The following is a 14782-nucleotide window of genomic DNA, read 5'->3' as shown; positions in this document are numbered from 1 at the left end:
ATTCTTTTTTGCAAGGTGTATAGTTTGCTCAGTAAGATAATCCCTAATCAGCTCATCTGCCATATTTCCCAGTTCACACGTAACAATTAGTTTCCTCAGTGCGACAATATGTTGCAATATTTGTTCCCCGGTTTCTCTCCACGTTGGCACAATTCATAGATATCGCCAACTACCACATACACTTTAAGCGCACACACAAAACTTGAACTCTGCAGATAAACTGTGTTTGGTTTCATACCACAGACATGTATCAACTAGTGATGGAAGAATCTGTCATTTTCAGCTTCTCTTTGTTTCACATTTTTTACAATCTTAAATTCAGTTTTCTAATTATCTACAGCAGTTTTCGATTTATTTATTTTTTAACCCTCATGAAAATTTAGTCTCAGTGTTTTAGTGTGAATTTCTCCTAATAAACATTTTGGCTGTAGTTTTGACTAATACAGACATTATTGCAAGTAATTTCTCCTAATGTAATACATTTAATGTTATCCTCACTGACATATATGGATTTTATGAAACAATCCCCTAATATATGCATTTTGGTACACAACTGTCTCACAAATGTGCACTGCAAAAAAAAAAAAGGCAAAATTTGGAGGGGTATGAATTTGAAAGGATAGCTGTATTTTGGTTCATTTTATAAAAAAGCTTTTATTAAATGTATATACTGCCCATCCTCCTAAAAGAAGCCAGGACAACAAGAATCTTTGGGTTCGAGAAGTGAGAATCAGGCAGTTTCTTAGCAAAATGCGAACAAAATCAAATTTGTCCTCACCCTTACCCTCAGCATAAGATTGCAGGAAGCAGGCTTATACTTAGTTATATTATTTGTTCTCTGCCTAGTTATGTTATTTGATTTCTGCTTGGTGCACTCTGATGTATTCAGAGACAGAAAAGTCCCTTTCACTGACAGAAAGAGTCCCACCCACTTCTTGCCCATCCTACATGATTGCCATCATGCGGTGGTAGAGAACGGGGTTGTCTTTAGGGCTCATCGCCACCCAAACACCCCCATTCCTCCATTGGCAGGGTGTGTGTGCGTGTGTGTGTGTGTGTGTTAGCTATTAAGGCATTATGAAGAATATCTTAATAGCTGGGAAGTATAACCTGCACTTTAGGTCCCAGTAAGGGAAAGGAGAATTTTGTATTAAAAAAAAAAAAAAGTATAGAGAATGTATTAGAGGAGAAAAGAAAGCTGGCAAATACCTAATCCCTTTATTGCAACTGCTGAAAAACTGCTAAGAAGCAGAAAAATATAAAATATCCTAATGCAATATGGGCTATAGCTTTCAAAATAATCCTTTTATGATACCTTTTGTCTGGGTGTTTCCATAGAAATACAGATCATTCTTTTGTTAATTTGTTGCTCTGCTGGAAACTTCTGGTCCGACAGTTGAGTTTAATGCAACAGTGTTTGTGAGGTTTATATATTTCAGATTCTGGCTACCTGCCATACTTGTCTATCATCCATCTAACTTCGGCCATATTGTCCAACAGTGCACCCAATTTCTTTTTTTAAACCAATTTGGAAATATTGATCCTGATCTGTTTTCTCAGTATTTTCTGGACTTGTTTGTTTGTTTCAGCTAGCTGTTAACAACTAGTGTCACAGAGGGGTGGATTAATTCTAATTCATTTATAATAAATATAATTTTAATTGGTCATACTACGTCTCCTGTTTTGTGTTTGTAAACCTTGATTCCTAGAGATGGGGCATGGTAGAAATTTATTGTACAATCATCACCACAGATGCTATTTGAAACTCTGCTACCAATCGCTGAGCAAAATCTTCTGTCCTCTCTCTCCTCCTTTTTGGGGGGGCGGGGGTGATGAACTAGTGTGGACCTACTATTTCAAATAGTATGGGACGCGGGTGGCACTGTGGGTTAAACCACAGAGCCTAGGACTTGCCGATCAGAAGGCCGGCAGTTCGAATCCCCGCGACGGGGTGAGCTCCCGTTGCTCGGTCCCTGCTCCTGCCAACCTAGCAGTTTGAAAGCATGTCAAAGTGCAAGCAGATAAATAGGTACCGCTCCATCGGGAAGGTAAACGGCGTTTCCGTGTGCTGCTCTGGTTCTCCAGAAGCGGCTTAGTCATGCTGGCCACATGACCTGGAAGCTGTCTGCGGACAAACGCCGGCTCCCTCGGCCAATAAAGCAAGATGAGCGCCGCAACCCCAGAGTCATCTGTGACTGGACCTAATGGTCAGGGGTCCCTTTACCTTTACTATTTCAAATATAGCAGCTCTCTGAAATTCCAGTGACAGCAACAACAGTGATGACTTTCACAACAGCTTTGGACTTAGGCAGAAACTGGCTATAGAGTTAATATAAATGTCTGCTTATGAGATATTCCTATAAAAACCATACAGGAAGCAAGAAAAGGAAGGCACTTGCTTTCCTTGCAGTATCAGTCTGCCTAAATGAAGATGCAAATCTGGAGCAGAGTTTGAAAGATGGGTACTTGGGTAAATAATGGGATGAATTCTTGAAAAGGCAAAGCTAGCATTGCACAATTCAGTATCACAAAAGCATGAAGTTTGAAATCACTCCCGGGAGGTAAAAGACAAGTAATGCCGGCTGGGTAACCTAAACAGTTTATTATTGGCCATTGCATAGCATTTAAATATCACACAAAATTACACGGTGAGTTTAAAGCCTACTTGAAGCAGGGACTCCTCACACAAAGGTAGAACAGCAGCATTGTAATGCATTCATTACTGCCTTGGATAAGGATAAATAATTCATGAAGTCATATTCCTAGCAGAGGTATGAAGCAGCAGATCATTAATTATTGCCTGAAACCCCTTTTTCTGTGGCGAAGCCTTCAATTTAAGGGAAGGGAGTGTGAGATCCCTCTTTCTAGACGCTATGTCCGATGAAATAATATGAACATGACAGGTCTTCAAAATGAGCTTATTCCAAACGCCATTTTAATCATGTGCTTCTCAGTTGACTGACAACAGAGAAGGAAAGAAAAATCCCCACAAACAATACTAATAATGCTGCCAAAATAGATGCTTTAATGTCTGCCAGAGAAAAGATTCCTTGAATCAAGGAAGCTGGCCGACCAACCTCTTTGTCTGTCCAATCAAGTTTATCTCTCTTTCTCTCTCTCTGGTACGGATGACAGCAACTAAGCTGGAAACTGACAACAACAGCTGGAAAAGAATAATAAAGCAATGTACAAAGAAAAGTAAAGTGGAGGTCTACAGCAGAGACCTTCACTCGATCACAGAACCTCCATAGATCACCATACAAAATATGGTGAAAATTGAATTCTAGACAGACACAAGTGATGTGAAAGCCTCGGGGTTTTAGTCTAAACTTTTGAACTTACATGAGTATGTTGGTTTCAAGGGGTTTGAGCCAGTGTAACTCTGCTGGAAGGCTGTGTATTTATTCATATTCTTTTTCTTCTGATAGATGCTGAACAACTTTTAGATGGCCTGACAGCATGAAGCTTTTCTGACAACATTATTTGAAACAAGATGGAAGCAACATTCTTAACAGAGGCAAGAGTTTGTCCACAAGGAAGAGAAGAAAGATTTTAGACCCTATCTATCTTCCACAATTACTTACATTTTAGTTCTTTTTCTTGTAAGCACTTTTGCCATAATCATGGTACAGTCAGGGGACTGAATCCAGAATTGCTGTTGACCAAGTTATATTGGGGGGGGGGTGTCAAAAGCAAATGGAAGATGTCCAGGAATCAGCTTTGTAAAACTGAAATATTGGCAAGGGTTCCTGTCCCTGTGTTGGAAAGCTTATGTGCAAATGGGTTCCCTTCAGACTCATCCAATGGTGTGTTGGCTCACAAAGTGCTGCTAATGTATGCATCAGCATCAAAGGGGTAGAACAGAAGAGAATGCTCCAAAAGGCCTTAAGTTCTAGGAGGAACCCCTCTAGAGGAGGACCCTCAAAGCAACTGGAAAATCGCTGGTATTTATGCACCTGAGGGACCTCCACGGAGTTAGGAAAGCCTAGAAGGTCTGCACAGTTTAAATGAAACATGCAAAATCTGTGCAGGCTACTTGTTGATCCTAAACCTCTGCTGCCTTGTGGGATATCTTGGGAGAAGACAAGACTAAGCAGTAAACCCTACACATATCCAAAGTGGACTCCCTAAGATAATTGGATGGTCTTGTACACCTCCTTCCAGCAACTCCTGCAGCCAAGCTGGTGTCCCATGTATTTCCTTTGGACCACACTAGTGAGGCCAGGGGGGGGGGGCTTGTTGTCTGGGCAGCCCAGGGTCTCCATTTACACTGCCCAGACTTGCGCCCCAGGGGTACTGCAAACACAGTGGTTTGACTTCACCCCAGGAGGAGCACTCCACTGTTTCTCAAGACAGATGGATGCCAACAGCAACTTGCTGATAAGATGAGCAGGTGACAGCAAAGGTTGCAAGGTTTTTAGCTGGGGCAATTAGAATAAAGATCCACTGTTTGACTATTGATTCAAAACCCTAAAATGTATTTTATATAATTGACTTGTTATTTCTATTCTTTGTATATCGTATTGTTGTTTTATTGCTATGGCCGATGGCTGATGTAAATAAAGATTCATTCATCCATCCATTCAGCTTGCTGATATGGGTGATACTGAGATGTAGCTCTCAATATTCCTGGCAAACCACTGAACACAGAATGAAACATCTGCCACGATGAAATTCCAAGTTGTCTTCATTTTGTGTGATGTGTACCACAGATTCTGGGATAGATAGACAGACATACAGCTTATATATTGGTTTGACTATAATCTTAGGTGGATTTATTTCATCCCTAGTCACACTGGACATATCTTATACAGTAGGTGGATCTGTTGCTGGTGTGAAAAGTCAATGTGTAATTTTGATTTCTCCAAATCCACCATGGTTGTAATCAAGTGACATAACCACATACACATTGGGCATTCTTACAGATCCATAGATTTCTCTCTCTATCTAGGCATATCAGCCTAGATAAGTAGAGTGAGTTGTAGTGTGCAAGCTGAAGCTAAATGTACCACAGCTTTTTATTATTCTGTGCACTCTGGCTCACTCTGGCTATTTCTTTCCCTCTAGCTTGCTTGCTTATTTTTCCTTGAATGGTCTTGACAAAACTTATTCACATTTTTTTTTTATTCAGCCAAAAAAAGACTCCTAGTGGGTTCTAGATTACTTTTTTTAAAAAGCAATTGTTGCTCTCCGATGTACCATCTAAAAAGACATGACACAAACTGAAAACAGCTTGGGAGGGAGAGGGGGAGAAAAGCAAACTCATAGTTACAAGGTCTTCTGATGACCACCTGGGGCAGAAAAATTGAAGATAATGTGCCAAAAAAACACAGTTTGACCACCCACATGACCCAGGTCTCAATTATGCATTTCAGGTTAATGGGTTGATCTGACACTTAAGTTTTGAATAACAGCTGATTTCCCTTTCACTGATCTGGCATAAAGCAGCAAGGTGTATCTTCCAGGCACCTCTATCTACCATAGCTACCTATTGACTTGCACATCCCAGGCACTGATATGCAGACATGTTTATGTGGATACACAGTATTTAACTTCTCACTTGCATCACCCACCATCTATTTTCTCAATTCTGAATATTCCAGTGAAGAATTCTATACATGGGACCTGGATAACTGAAGGCAATGTGCTTGCAGAACATCTCCTTCTCACAAATTTTGCCACTTCCATTATTACATGCTACTTCACAAAATAATATTTATGTAGCAGGCTGTCATTCACTGTGCACCAATGTGCAGCACCAGATTTAGTGTGGTGCAGGCGGTTCTCCCGCACAGGGCACTGAGCTGAGGGGTGCAAAATAGCAGCGACAACAACAACAGTACCTATATTTATATGGGTACCTATCGAGAAGATCTATTAAAAAGCAACCGTTCCTAAATGAATTGTTGAAAAATTAAGAAATATTTGGGGGTCACCAAATGTTGTCCTCGCTCAGGGCACCATATTACCAAAGTCCATCCCTGCACAGTGCATCTATTCTACAGGTATGTGAAGAAAATAGCAACCATTACTCAAATGCATTGAATAATGTATTCAATATTTCGTTCACAAATTAGCAACAAATTATCTATTTCCAACATTTAAGGCAAACATTTCTAATAAAATGAATTGTTGGGAATAATTTATCCTTCTATATCAAAAGATTTTTACATGTTCTGGGACGCTGATGGCTGGCTTTCCTATTGGGAGTCCTAAATTCATCACTATTATAACACTGCTTAATTACACCTGCTTTTTTAACAGCATGGGCTATGTATCTGAAAATAAAACTCTCCCTCATTGAGTTATCAAATTTTTATAACAGTTATCAACATATGCATGGAAATTTATTTTGGCACACAATTGTGCATAGGTGCCAGAAGATCATGATCATTCCCGCAAGCTAAGAGCAGCTAATGTTTGTTATTTGTTTGTTTATATAATGGGGTGGGAATAGAAATGGAAAATGCTTTAGCTTTACTGTTAATTTTATTTTAATGGGCAGATCAAGAGTACATTGTACATTAAAGACACAGCTTTACCTGTTTCTGACTTTTGAAGTTGGAATTTCCCTTTTTTATTTGGGACTGATGAATGGCTTTGTGGTCTTTGCAGGTGGATGTGTTTCTCTAAGCATCTTAGGTGAAGGGGACTATTTTGTTGTGCTTTGCAAGGGCAAATAAAAGATTTGATATTTGGAGTTCAGACCCAATCTCTAGCTCATACACAGTTTCTTGAGAATTTATTTTTACCTTTTGACAAGACATGTCTCCCATAACAATCATTTTGCGACAAGGAAAGCCTCCCCAATGATAATCATTTTATGGTGGGGGTCCATAGTTTCTCAGGTTACCAAATGTGTCCAAAAAAGTTTGGGATCCCTGTCCTGTCTATGGTTATTATTGAATCAGCTTGCACACTGATGTTCCACTAAAGCAATTGGACTAGTCTGGATGCTATTCAGCCATGAGTTTAGATATTCCACCAGAGAGGTACTTCACTGCCTGGTACTCCAGCAAGGTACTCCCTAAATCCAAACATGCCACACGACTGACACATTCATTATAACACCAGTGGGAATAGCAGGGATGGGCAATCTGTGGCCCTCCAAGTGCTGTGGGGTTACAACTTCCACCATGTCCAACTAATAGCCATGCTGGCAAGGGCTGATGGAGTTCAAAAACACTTGGAGGGCCGCCGGTTTTCCATCCCTGATCTACAGTAACCTTTGATGAAAGTTCCCTTTTCAAGGAAAATACCGTATTCGCTTCAGAAAAACACAGACCTCCCTAGAATGGGCCTTGAATTTTACAGGCAACCACAGACTTTCCTATATTGCAATGGCAAGACAAATCGTGTGCTAAAAACATATGCCATATCCATATTGATGGAAAAAAGGTAATTATAATGATGGTGATCATGGCACTTTGAGTGTTTACATATATATCATCCCATTAATGTTCAACATGATCACACAGCTATATAAAAAAGTAAAACTCAAGCAGGTCTTCTCCTAATAGCACTAACCTTCAAGAACTCCCTTCTTTGTAGTATGGGAAGCACCAAATGTTCTTCCAAATGGCGGCTGAAGACTCATGGGCTTCAACAGGCTATCCCTCTCTTAAGAAGTGGTTAAGGTACACTACTAGTAAAATATTTATTGTATTATATGGCACTCCCATGTTTTAGCTTCTTTAATTTAGTTTGTTTCCTTTTGTAAAGTGCTTATATACTTTTTTATTAAGCAACATATAAATATATTAAATATGGATATATTACTAATAGCACATGGTGCTGTTATAATCCAGCTAATACCCAGCAAAGGGAGGAAATGGTGCTATTGCTGCACATGCAATTTAACAAAAAGAGAAGAAAGGCATGCAACCTACCCATAGGAGTTCCGACACCATAACCTTTGGAGTCTATGAGGCCACCAATCTGTGTCAGGTTACAGTTCCTCTGTGTAACAAACTCAATGGTAGTTGACTCCATTAGGAAGGCATAATCAGAGGTGAGTACACGCTGGATACCTTCTTCGTTACTTTTGACAAGCACCGACTGCCTCCTGCTATTCATAAAGGCCCACATTTTTTCATACGTGGCTATTCTTGATTTCTGAAACAGAAATTGCAAGATTCATAAGCACAATAGAGAGAAAGTGTTCAATAAAGAAGAGAATTTATTTGAAGAGAATGGTAATAATTTCAATGGATCACAGATTAAGAAACACAGGCTGAGGCAGGATCTTTATTGGACCAGGCAGCACACAGCTCTACTATAAATTTGCATTTCATACACCAGGATCAAATTGCTTTAGCTAGTGTGGCTTCAGCCAAAAGTCCCTAAGAAATATCATCTTGTGAAACTAAGCGTCTTTGTTATGAATCTTTTGCATTCTGACAGGACGACAGTCTGCAGGATTCCTCGAGGGAAGGAAATGAAGACAAATATATGCATAATAGGAAAAAAAAACTTTTCTGTATGAAAATATCTTTCCTCATCAGGCTTAAACATTCAGAATAAATATTCCAATTTTTTTAAAAAAAACCAGTTTGATGGCTAATTCCATTAGCCTAAACACTGACAAAGTAGAAAATATGTTGGGAAGCAGAAAACGTTAATTTGATTATGAATTTTTCTTCCATAGTAGTTTATTATTTGTTGGCTATATTCTCAAAGAATGTCAACAGTTGGTCATCAGAATCCAAAGCTCCGAGTACAGTGATATGAATTCAACATTGCACAAGATAGTGCCCCCAGACCAACAGAATTCACAAAATCACATCATATGATGGTTCCACCTCACTTACTGTTGACAGATATGACTTTTGCATATTGAAAAGCCTCCATTTGAGACAGATATCATATGACAGGTTATCACATGGGGATGGCAGTCACCAAATGTTGAAAATATAGCAGTTGAAATCTAACATAATAAAACAGTGTTGCAGGCTAAGAAAAAATAACCAAACCAGTCACTGTAATGGTAAAAACTATCTTTCATGTGCTAAAGAGTAAAGAAAAAGTGTTTTCCTTGTGAATTACTTGCTGATGAAACCTTGTAGCTGACCCAAGATATATACAAATAGTTTTCAATTTAGTTGTCACCATGCAACTTTAAACTCCAGCAGTTCAATGTGCTTGAGATCTTCACAACATCTAAGAACTCTTCAACTTGTAAAGGCTCTCTGGAAGTTGGTAATCTAATAGCTTGCGTACATATTACCTTTCGTTTTAATAACAACAGCAATGTGTAAAGTACCTAAAAACCCCAGACGAAAATTCACAGCAAGATAGCAAGCTATTTAATAAGTACATCGTTACAGAGGAAAGGGTGGAAAATAATGAAGAGGCTCAGACTATTGCAAGTTGACTTGAGCAACTATCTATTAAAAGTTTAAATATGTGATAATAATAGTAAGACAGGAGGGAAATATTTGTGCATGGATGGAGTAATGTAGTTGTAATTTTGAATCACTACATCCAGTCATAGACACAAATAAAAAGGCATGGCAAGTTGTTGTTTTTTACTATACGAAACAGAAAAGAATAGAAATACAAGGTAAAAACACAGAAAAGACAACTCACTAGAGTAGCAATTGTACAATACTTGCCCAGACTAGTATGATGAGGAGATTATGTTTCTGTCTTGGCACTGTGTTCCCCCCTCCCCAAACAACTTGGGAAAAATCCCAGCTGTGAGTCAGTAAGGGCGGAAATGGGATGGTAATAAGAATGCCTCAAAAGTGCGCTCCCTCCCGCAACAATTTTTGAACAATCAGGAAAAGGGGTGATGATAAGGACAAAGGAGATAATAGCAAGATGCATCTGCACTGAGCATATCACATATTTTTTTGGGAAGAACCCTGCTATATGGCATGCAGCCGGACAAGAAGGGGTTACCGTATCCTCCACCCCATATTCCACTGACGCCCCTCTCAAGTGGCCGCCTGCTGTACGTGCCAGCAGGCAATGAAATAAACCCAGCAGCAAGAGAAGGATTCTGACATTTCTTCCAAATTTCAAGAAGCTCTTTAAGAGAAGCTGCATGGTGACTGTACCATGTGGTTGGCAGGCAGCAAGATGAGTGACAGGTGATCCCTGTATTTCCTCCCCCACCCCAAAACACACACATTTTTAAAGCCTATGAATAGATGACTGCTCCACATCACTGGCAGGCAGCAAAATAAGAGAAATAAAGCTGCAGACAGGTGCATCTTCACACAATTATATTTCCATGCTACAAAAGGCTTAACTTGTTGCATTTCTACCTATTAAAGTTTACGGCGGGGAAAAGATTGCCATTTTTGTTAATTAAAAGAATTGAATAGATTTTTCCATATTTGAATCATTTTATGTTCCCCTCTCTTTTCTTTTTCTGCTATTTTGGAGGTAGCAACCATTTTATGTTAGGCCACACCATTTTGTGGTGCCCTTCCTCAAAAGTCCAAATGTGCTCCCCAAATTGTTGATGACCACTGTTTTATCAGATGAGGCTACATGCAGTATAAATGAATATGAGAAGGATATTTCATTCTGGATCTTCTCATGTTAAAAACACAAATGTCAAGATCCTAGCTCAGCATATATCTGTTGTAGTGTTTATTATTCTATACTGTATTTTAAGGTTTGTATGTGTGTGTTTTCTGTGCCACAAGCAGAACTCAGCTTTGGGTTATAACAGAAATGCAGAAAATAAATAAAAATGAAAGTGCTGTATTATCAATTCCTTTTCAGCGAACTCAACTCCAGAAAGCAATAGGCAAGACGAGATGACAAGCTTCTTCTCTCATGTGCTAATATCAACTTTGCACCTAAGTACAACTCCAGCTCTGGGACAGGGATTGAGCACAAGATTGACACTGCAGACCTTTCTAAAGTTGAGCTGACTGGCATCTGTAGCTTCTGCCCCCAAGGAGGATTAGTGGTATATGTGGGATAAAAAGAGGAACATTTATTCTGAATAAGGATAACCTAGTATCCCTGCTGAGATACAATTCAAGGCTTATTTCAATTTGCCTGGGGACTTCTGTAAATCTATCATTCAAACACTTCCAGGACCCAGTGGTAATAAAAATAGAATTTTATATCCATCTGCAAGAACTCACTGAGATGGTGCCAAACTATCATATATACTATTGATCGCAGGGACATTTGAATGAGAAAGAGCAGAGAAAGAAGAACATATAATGAATGGGGATCGCACACAAACAAAGGTTTGTTGTGCAAGCTGTGGTCTGAAAACAAATTGTGCTTGTATTCATTTTATATCAATATTACTCTGGAAGAAAATACACTTGAGCTGCATGCTGCACAGCAGTTTTCACAGGAGTCAGAATGAGTCTAAAGAACAGGCGAAAAAGGTCAGTGTTCTCAAATAACAAGAAAACCTATGTAACAACATACATGTGCAACTAACCCCCCCTTTTTTTGGTTAAAAGTCTGTCTCAAGTGTATGCAACTGAGTTTTGCCCCCAAGGAACAATAAGTATGCCACAGAAACACAGAAGAAGCAATAAATGGACTGAAGCATTTATAGCGCATTTAACAACTCAGTGACAACAACTAGAAAACAACAGGGGTGTTCAAGCTGCAGCCTACAATGCCCAAAACTTTCTATTGAAAACTGCAGCATTCATCTCTTTTGAAATCATAAAATTCTAGCCCTCGTGTCTGCGGGTGATAGCCAGCATAAAATCTCTGAAACGGGGCAGAGATTTAAAGAGGTAGGGAAGAACCGTAGCTCAAGGGAAGGATGATTGCTTAGCATTGGAGCACCAGCTATGCAAGCACAAGGTCCCAGGTACCATTCACAGTATCTCCAGAAAGGACTGGGAGAGACTCCCATCTGAAACCCTGAAAAGCCACTTCATGTCAGTGTAGACAAATACTGAGGGAGATGGCCTAATGGTCGGACTCAGCATAAGGCAATCTCACATGTTGTTGTTGTTTAATTTGTACACTGCCCTCCACCTGAAGATCACAGGGCGGCTCACAACATGAAAACACACGCAAGAACAAAAAAAATACATACTAAAACAAGAACGGAACAGAACCAGCAACTCTCCTCTCACAAAAACACTTGAAAGGCCATAGAATGCTCAATCAGCCAAAGGCCTGGTTGTAGAGAAACATTTCCTATGGTGGATCCACTGGCTCCAAAGCTTGCGCAGCAAGTCACAAGTTGCAGCAGGAGTTCTGGGCCATTTTGCTCTACCAGCTTTCGGCAGGCATAGCAAAAACAACCTACCTTCCCTGACCAGAGTGAGCTCCATGGTTCCCGATGGGGCATTAAGCCCTTCCGTGGCATGACCAGGGTTAAGACTGCACCCTAAAACCCCTACTCACCATCAGCCCCCATCTGTAAACTTTTCAAAAAAATATATAAATTGCTTTGATGGTTAAAAACAACAACTATCAAGCAGTGTATACATTTCATGAAATAAGTAATTAATAAATAAGCCATCTTGCCCATCCTTAGCTTAATTACCAGCAAACTAGGATGTCAGCAATGGTGGCATCAAACAGAAAGCAGGAAGGAGAAGCTTCTTCCTTTCTCCTCTTACACCAAATAGGTTCTGGTCACTTTGGTTTTGAGATTGATACTGATGACACTGTTGCAGACACATCCTACCAGTTATATTTGCATTTCCAGCTTCCATTAAGCAAGGAATTCTGATGAATTCATCTACCGGCTGCTTTGATGAAGGATCTGATCTAACAGGGAATAATCTGCTCAACTAGAAATGATATCTGGAAGGGAAAACTTGTGGTGGCATAATTTATTAAGCTTATTTTCTATTGTAATGCATGAGGTAATGCAATTTAAAAGTGAGATAGTTATGATTTGTGACATTTCGCGTGGAAGAGGGAAGACAGTAATGACTCTGAAACTCTGAAGCCCATTCTGACTAGCAAGACAATTAGAGGTGAAGGGAATCAAAGAGTTCAGCTACTTGGTGCTTCAAGCCGAAAGATATCGCAATGACATCCAGAGGAGAGACTGCTTTATGGCTTCTTCAGCACTCATAAATTAAAGATCACGGAAAGATAACTACGTGTCAGAGATCATGAATGTAAACATAATGAAAGCATTGAGCTTTCCCATGGCTGTGCGAATTTAGGGCGGCAGGAGACGGAGGGAAGCATCTTTAAAACTGTTCTGATATTCTTATGCATGATGGTATTGCGGTAAATTCTGAAGTGTAAGAGTGCACCAGGGCAGTCCTCATTGCCACACCCTCAAAAAGAGTCCAGGAATGGCAGAAGCTGTGCTCACCATGTACATCCACTGACAGTAATAAAATAGGAAGTCGGTTTCATGTTCTGACTTTCTTGGTGCCAGAAACAATAGTAAAAAGAGTAAGTATCATTATCACCCCATTCACCTGAAAGGAGAATCCATCCATTACCCTAGTGTTCTAGGGGATGCTGTCACAGGTTCTGCTCTGAAAAAATTCATAGAATGCACTCTTCCATGTTTCCCTTCCAGTTTACTGCCTAGGTGTTTTGTATTAAATAAATGAGAACAGGCTCCACTCATGCTTTATCTCTGTAATCTTTAATTGGAAAACTTTAATTGGAAGATCAGGCAGTAGCCATTCCATGATGGAACAAAGGAACAAGTGTTGGCCATCAACTCAAGCGTCACTTGATAGTATGCATGTGCTTTTCTCCCACTTTCCAATTTTGCACTGATAGTGCAATAAAAACGTAGTGAAGGGACCACTTCAGATTTCTTTGCAGTCTCTCTTTGCAGCATCTGGTGGGCCTGTGTGTGTGTGTGTGTGTGTGTGTGTGTGGATTTGATATCTGCACTGTACAATGTGACACAACCACAGAATAGTAGGATTTGGGTATCAATGTCCATACAATTTTATATTACACAAAACTCTAATAGTTCCATCTAAGTACACCCCCTTTCACCAAATTCACCAGGCATGGGATCAGTTTGCGCATTTGTTCTTGAGGCAAATTACATCTACAAACCATTTTCATGGATGCAGCACTTCCACCTGAGAAATGTACAAAATACTACTTCAGAAAAATGCTAATTCACACAACTTCCCTGATAGAAAACAAGATGGTAAAGTTGCTGCATATTCAAACATTTCAGAAACAAAAAGTACCAATTAGGTTGTTGTTGTTCCCAGTAAATATATTTAGGATTGAGTTTCTACTTGGCTTGTATTAATTTTTATTTTTTTTAAATCTTAAAATCAAGGAAGAGAATGATTAGTGATTTGTAGGTTTGGAAGAACTTTCCACTTGCCACTGCTTTAAAAACAACCTCAAAATAATAATAATTTATTATTTGTACCCAGCCCATCTGGCTGGGTCTCCCCAGCCACTCTGGGTGGCTTCCAACAAAGATTAAAAATGCATTATAATGTCACACATTAAAAACTTCCCTAAACAGGGCTGCCTTCAGATGTCTTCTAAATGTCAGGCACATCTGATGTGAGGGCGTTCCACAGGGTTGGCGCCACTTCCGAGAAGGCCCTCTGCCTGGTTCCCTGTAGTTCTTCTCTTTTCCACTTCAATCTGAATGTCCATACATCACTTTCCCACACTGCATCCTACACAAACGGTAAGCTAAGATACTCACCTTTAACTGGGTTTTTCATCTGACAAAATGCAGTCACAGATTGTTGGATATATTGCATGCAGCGCAATCTAGAATCCTGTTCAAAATGCCTCTCATTTTCTTTGTTAAAGACAATAAAATATTTACAGCATCATTGTAAAAAGAAAGAAAGAATAAAGTCTAGCAATGGAGGTG

General features: G+C 39.6%; 1 protein-coding gene across 3 annotated transcripts in view; it reads right to left on the bottom strand.

The window, feature by feature from the left end:
* GRIK2 (glutamate ionotropic receptor kainate type subunit 2) overlaps positions 1-14782 on the bottom strand; it is a 461921-nt gene that overhangs the window by 30463 nt on the left and 416676 nt on the right. For all 3 annotated transcript variants that reach the window (XM_081856951.1, XM_081856953.1, XM_081856952.1), the window contains exon 15: positions 7890-8115. In XM_081856951.1, the coding sequence (XP_081713077.1) occupies positions 7890-8115 (226 nt within the window). The remainder of the gene's footprint in view (positions 1-7889; positions 8116-14782) is intronic.

The sequence above is a fragment of the Podarcis erhardii genome, assembly GCF_964252035.2.
Source record: "Podarcis erhardii genome assembly, chromosome: 3".
Taxonomy (NCBI): domain Eukaryota; kingdom Metazoa; phylum Chordata; class Lepidosauria; order Squamata; family Lacertidae; genus Podarcis; species Podarcis erhardii.
This window is presented reverse-complemented; position numbering and strand designations above follow the sequence as displayed.